Here is a 6,652-nt window from a genome sequence, read left to right as displayed (position 1 = left end):
TAAAGTTCCTTAGGAATGGATGGAAACGAAAGAAAAAACTCGCAGTTCAAGAGTTCAAGGACGCCGCACAAAACATGCATCTCTCCCTCGGGACTCATGCTTTTGGGCGCATATAGAAGAGGCTTTGAAAGACCTGGAAAGTCTCAAACAAGGACAACACCAAAAGGTACAAAATCTTGAAAATTTTAAAGAGTATGTGACGAAGATGGGAAGCGATCTCAGCATTTCATCAGATGTTTTCTTCGAAGGAAGCAACTTCATGATGTGGTGGGAAGAATGGAAAAAATATAACAAAATTCAATCCCCTGATTGGATTTCTTCGTTATCTAAGATGATGGAAAGTGAAAATCCGTTCAAGTTTGAAGGGATTGACAGTTCAAAATGTTGCGCAGGAGAAAATTTGTTCTACTGGGGAGGTAAAGGAGAGTATTCCTTCCAACAAGGGGAGTGATTTGGCCCAGCTAAGTTCAAAAGAAAGAGAACTGATCCCACAACAAGTTCGTATGTTCGAGCTTGAGTGGTATAAAATGATTTGCCATGAGAAGGGTGACGGGTATTATGACTCTTTCAAGAACCGAAATGACAAGGACTATGGTGATAATAACACTAAATTGATGAGGGCTTCTACCCAACAACTGGGAATGAGTTTAAACAAGAGGTAGTGGCAGCAAAACACAAACATCGTGTGCATATTCTTGTCTGCGCACCTTCCAATTCTGCTTTGGATGAAATTGTTCTCCGTTTGATGAACACAGGTATTCGTGATGAAAATGGTCAAGTCTACAGTCCAAGTATTGTGCGAGTTGGTTTGCAAGCCCATCATTCTGTACAAGCAGTGTCAATGGACTATCTTGTGGAACAGCGTTTGAGCAGCATGGATAGAGCAGCTGCTATTTCTGGGCCTAATGTGGGTTCTGCAGCAATGAATCGTGACCTCGTTCGGGCTGCAATTCTTGATGAAGCTGCAATTGTTTGCTCCACACTAAGCTTCAGTGGAGCGAGTGTTTTTGGCCGTATGAACCGTGGATTTGATGTTGTTATAATCAATGAAGCTGCACAAGCTGTAGAGCCAGCAACTTTAGTTCTACTCGCCCATGGATGCAAACAAGTGATTCTTGTTGGTGATCCAATTCAGTTGCCTACTACTGTACTTTCTTCAAAAGCTGAACAGTTTGGATATGGCATGAGTTTGTTCAAGAGATTTCAATTGGCTGATTATCCAGTTCAGATGCTCAAAACTCAGTACCGTATGCATCCTGAGATAAGGGAGTTCCCTTCAAGGGAATTCTACTCAGAGGCTTTAGAAGATGGCGAGGATCTTCTACATCAAACAAAGCGTGCATGGCATGAATATCATTGCTTTGGGTCATTTAGTTTCTTTGATATAGAAGGAGAAGAATCTCAACCTACAGGAAGTGGTTCTTTGGTAAACATTGAAGAAGCGGAATTTATTCTTCTCTTATTCCGGCATTTGGTGGCAAAATATCCTGAACTTAAAGTCGGATCTAAAGTGGCTGCCATCTCATAATTCGCAGCGCTATTCAAACGGAGCCAAAATACTTTAAATTGGAACGAAAATATACATCACAGCAGAAGACATAGGATTCGATTCCTATTTCAAGACTTCATTTAATGATTCAAAGGGATCTGCGCTCCATCATTTATCTCTTAATTGGCCATCAGAGGAATTCAAGGGAAACGATGCTCTATTTTTAGAAAAAATGGTTTTTCATCGACCTGTGGGGTAAAGGTTCTTGGTCTATTTACTGTATGTAAAAATGATTTTGTTTCAAATAGTAACGTGGCTTGATTTTGCAAATGCGCTTGTCAAAACGGCGACCTCCACATTCCACATGCCATTTTGGTCTAACAACAAAAGGAAATGGAAAGTATAACGTGGCAGTCCACGTCGAAAACAAAGTTAGAACGAAGACATCGATCCTGAGTAGAAAAATAGGGACAGATTGCCTATCCTAGTCTTCAGTTATGATTTGGAGGGTTCAAACTACAGCTTCCGCCTTTGTATTGGTCACAGATATGTATGCGCCGATCTTTAGGAACCGATGAGTGGCTTTTTACTATTTTTCATAGTGCTTGTTGAAACAATTCCATATTTTCGTGGATCAGTTTTCTTCTGAGCTGTTTATGGTATTAAAAAACATTTGTAAAGTGTGGGGAGAGAGGGCTGAGAGGTGTGCGTGGAAAAAAACAGAGCTTCGATTGTACAGTTTTGACAGAGATTTTAATAAAAAATGCAGCTCTGACCCCTGAGATTCCTGTGGTATGAAATTTAACATTTGTGTCATCCTTTGTTTCATATGTAGCCTGTTATGTGTTCATTTCGTTTCATGATCGTTTCCAATTGAACAAATGAAGAGTTAAGGTAGAATTCATAATTTGTATGCTCTACCTTTAAGTTTGTTCATATTTAATGTTTTCTTCTATTTGACAAGGATTCATCTTCTATGCCCTTGTCAACTCCTCAACAGTCTTGCCGTTCCATTTAATCTCAATTTGATGTTAAAATTTCTTGCCTACCTTGCCTCAGGAGACAATCTGAGTTTTTGATTATATTTCTCTGTTCAAGCTGTTTCTTTGCCCCATGTAGCCCAGAAAACCCCATCATCCATTAAAACCCCTTTTCTCATCAATTTACTAGCCTAAGATCAGTATTCCTTATTGGTCATCTCAGCCCCTTTGAAGACTTTTCTGCCGAGATAGACCCGGAGAGAGCCCTCTCCTGTCCTCGTAGGGCTAGCTACGAGGCTGAGCTTGGTTTGATGTTGCCTTTTTCAGCCTGAGGCATATTCGAGCTTTAACATAGTGGCGACCATACTGGGGAAGATGGTTTGATGTTGATGTGACATTCGATTGTATATTGTCTTGCTCCAGTACATGAAATCAAGTTGCAGATCTGATGCTGATGGTGGACAACAATCAGACACATATGTAGGCTGAAGCATTCACCTGGCGACTCCAACTCGATCCAGACGTTCCAGTGCTTGCTGATCCATTCAAGCAATGGTAGGGTATGTGGCAAACCCTGCACTTTGTGAAGCTGTAAAAGAGGTTAGAAATCAGTTAGAATATTCTGAAATTAATGAAGAATTTTTCAGTGCCTTGCTTCATTGGTTGAAATCTCCAAAGTTCCCTTTTGAAACTAAAACTAGATTTTGTGAGTTAGTTGTTGAAAGAGTTGAGAAGGAGATTCAATGTTTAGATGAGCAGATCCAGTCATATGATTTCCAAGACCCTAAAAAGTTCTTGGAAATCCTTCCTCCATCGAAACAAGAAATAACAGACTTGCCTACAGATGTTTGCATTGACAGTGTGCAGCTGGAGGTATGTATTGCAGAGTTGGGGCAGCAAACAGAGTTTGGCTATTGCGATCCTATTGCAGCATACATGGAAATGTTTTTCAGTTTGACTGATAGATCAAGCTGTCTTATACATAGCCAGATTCATTACGTGCATGAAGGGCTGCCAACAATTACATCTGTGTCCTGGTGGAAGCATTCTCAAGCGGCATCATTCTCAGGTTTACTGGAAAGGTTGATCTGGCATTTTAGTATTACCTTAGCTATGTTTTTTAAAGCAAAGTAGGGTAGATTTTGTAAATAAATAAGCAGCCAAAAGGCAGCATTTTGTTCTAGTTTCATTACAGTTTAGTTTGAAGTTTGTCGAGTCAATCTTTCAATCAATTCAGTCAGTTTCCAGTTAATAAGTTGAGTCTTCAGTTGTATCGATTTGTTGAAATAATGGACTCCATTTCCCAATGGATGGAGGCACTGTCTGCTCTCCCAAAGCTCTGCGGTTCTTGGCACCTCCAAAAAGCGGCAGCTGCCATCCCCATTGGAGCCGATGTTAGACTCCGTCTTGCTAGTCTGTTGTCTTGGAAAAGAGGCTAAGGCAAATCTCTCCCTTTTGTATCACGTTTGGTTGCCCTCTGGTCGGGAATGAAAGGGTTGTTGAAGCAGTTGGGCGAGAGAATTGGGGAGGCAACTTTTGTCACGTGGTTTCCAAGTATGATATTGTTCCTAGGATGCTCCTTGCACCGATTGAGTCAATTGCTAAGCCCTTTACTACTATTTGTTCTTATTGGCAATGCATAAATGTGCCTGATTCTTTAATTCAAGATGTTGTCAGGGCTCTTCTGAATCAGATCTTTGTTTCTCCAAGCAGCCCATACAGACCTTCCTGTCTTTCACAGCACATAAGGTATGATTTTGTTTTGGAGGAGGTTTTGCTAAACTCCATAAGAGGGATACGATCAATAGAGAATTCCAGTTCAGAATCTCCTTGCGAGATGGGTATCTTATTGCAACTTGAAGCTATTGGCGTTGGAGCTCAAGATGACCTTGGACAGTTAGCCTTACGCAGAGGAGAGGTTCGAAATGCTTACGACCAAATAGACGATTCTCACCTACTTGTTCAACTAAGTCAGAAAAAGGCTACTTTGGCAGAGCTTGAGTGGTATAAAGAGGTTTGTGAGAAGACTGAGGGTATCACATAATATGATTCCTTCAAGAACCAGAATGATAGCAAGAGTATAAAGGCTGATTGCCGCAGATTAAAACTAGCCGAGTTTTGGGATGAGATTATTGAGAGGTGGGAGAGTCATGAGTTGCCAAGTGATTTCGAAACCAAAAATAAGTGGATAAATGCTGGCACTGCATATAGAAGACTTGTAGAACCTCTCGATATTGCATTCTTTTATTCTAAGGGTAAAGGCAACTATCTTTCAGATGGAAGACCCAGACGACATAAAGTTCCTTAGGAATGGATGGAAACGAAAGAAAAAACTCGCAGTTCAAGAGTTCAAGGACGCCGCACAAAACCTACATCTCTCCCTCGGGACTCATGCTTTTGGGCACATATAGAAGAGGCTTTGAAAGACCTGGAAATTCTCAAACAAGGACAACACCAAAAGGTACAAAATCTTGAAAATTTTGAAGAGTATGTGATGAATATGGGAAGCGATCTCAGCATTTCATCAGATGTTTTCTTCGAAGGAAGCAGCTTCATGATGTGGTGGGAAGAATGGAAAAAATATAACAAAAGTCAATCCCCTGATTGGATTTCTTCGCTATCTAAGATGATGGAAAGCGAAAATCTGTTCAAGTTTGAAGGGATTGACAGTTCAAACTGTTGCGCGGGAGAAAATTTCTTCTACTGGGGAGGTAAAGGAGAGTATTCCTTCCAACAAGGGGAGTGATTTGGCCCAGCTAAGTTCAAAAGAAAGAGAACTGATCCCACAACAAGTTCGTATGTTCGAGCTTGAGTGGTATAAAATGATTTTCCATGAGAAGGGTGACGGGTATTATGACTCTTTCAAGAACCGAAATGGCAAGGACTATGGTGACAGTAACACTAAATTGAGGAGGGCTTCTACCCAAAAACTGGGAATGAGTTTAAACCAGAGGTAGTGGCAGCAAAACGCAAACACCGTATGCATATTCTTGTCTGCGCACCTTCCAATTCTGCTTTGGATGAAATTGTTCTTCGTTTGACGAACACAGGTATTCGTGATGAAAATGGTCAAGTCTACAGTCCAAGTATTGTGCGAGTTGGTTTGCAATCCCATCATTCTGTACAAGCAGTGTCAATGGACTATCTTGTGGAACAGCATTTGAGCAGCATGGATAGAGCAGCTGCTATTTCTGGACCTAATGTGGGTTCTACAGCAATGAATCATGACCTCGTTCGGGCTGCAATTCTTGATGAAGCTGTAATTGTTTGCTCCACACTAAGATTCAGTGGAGCGAGTGTTTTTAGCCGTATGAACCGTGGATTTGATGTTGTTATAATCGATGAAGCTGCACAAGCTGTAGAGCCAGCAACTTTAGTTCCACTCGCCCATGTATGCAAACAAGTAATTCTTGTTGGTGATTCAATTCAGTTGCCTACTACTGTACTTTCTTCAAAAGCTGAACAGTTTGGATATGGCATGAGTTTGTTCAAGAGATTTCAATTGGTTGATTATCCAGTTCAGATGCTCAAAACTCAGTACCGTATGCATCCTGAGATAAGGGAGTTCCCTTCAAGGGAATTCTACTCAGAGGCTTTAGAAGATGGCGAGGATGTTCTACATCAAACAAAGCGTGCATGGCATGAATATCATTGCTTTGGGTCATTTAGTTTCTTTGATATAGAAGGAGAAGAATCTCAACCTACAGGAAGTGGTTCTTGGGTAAACATTGAAGAAGTGGAATTTGTTCTTCTCTTCTTCCGGCATTTGGTGGCAAAATATCCTGAACTTAAAGTCGGATCTAAAGTGGCTGCCATCTCATAATTGGCAGCGCTATTCAAACGGAGCCAAAATACTTTAAATTGGAACGAAAATATACATCACAGCAGAAGACATAGGATTCGATTCCTATTTCAAGACTTCAGTTAATGATTCAAAGGGATCTGCGCTCCAGCATTTATCTCTTAATTGGCCATCAGAGGAATTCAAGGGAAACGATGCTCTGTTTTTAGAAAAAATGGTTTTTCATCGACCTGTGGGGGAAAGGTTCTTGGTCTATTTACTATATGTAAAAATGATTTTGTTTCAAATAGTAACGTGGCTTGATTTTGTAAATGCGCTTATCAAAAAGGTGACCTTCACATTCCACATGCCATTTTGGTCTGATAGAAAAAGGAAATGGAA

The 6,652-nt window shown here is 40.7% G+C and overlaps 1 protein-coding gene and 1 pseudogene across 1 annotated transcript; both read left to right on the top strand.

Annotated features, from left to right (window-relative positions):
- Positions 1 to 205: 205 nt before the first annotated feature.
- LOC149257513 (putative helicase MAGATAMA 3 pseudogene) lies at positions 206 to 1,528 on the top strand (annotated as a pseudogene).
- Positions 1,529 to 5,449: 3,921 nt separating this feature from the next.
- Positions 5,450 to 6,292, top strand: LOC149257512 (putative helicase MAGATAMA 3). The gene has a single exon (XM_089377831.1). It carries the CDS (start codon positions 5,450 to 5,452, stop codon positions 6,290 to 6,292), a length of 843 nt encoding a protein of 280 aa, XP_089233957.1.
- The last annotated feature ends 360 nt before the right edge of the window (positions 6,293 to 6,652 follow it).

This window comes from Pinus tabuliformis, chromosome 6 (genome assembly GCF_031772625.1).
Source record: "Pinus tabuliformis cultivar Carrire ecotype Pingquan chromosome 6, CPIR1, whole genome shotgun sequence".
NCBI lineage: Eukaryota > Viridiplantae > Streptophyta > Pinopsida > Pinales > Pinaceae > Pinus > Pinus tabuliformis.
This window is presented reverse-complemented; position numbering and strand designations above follow the sequence as displayed.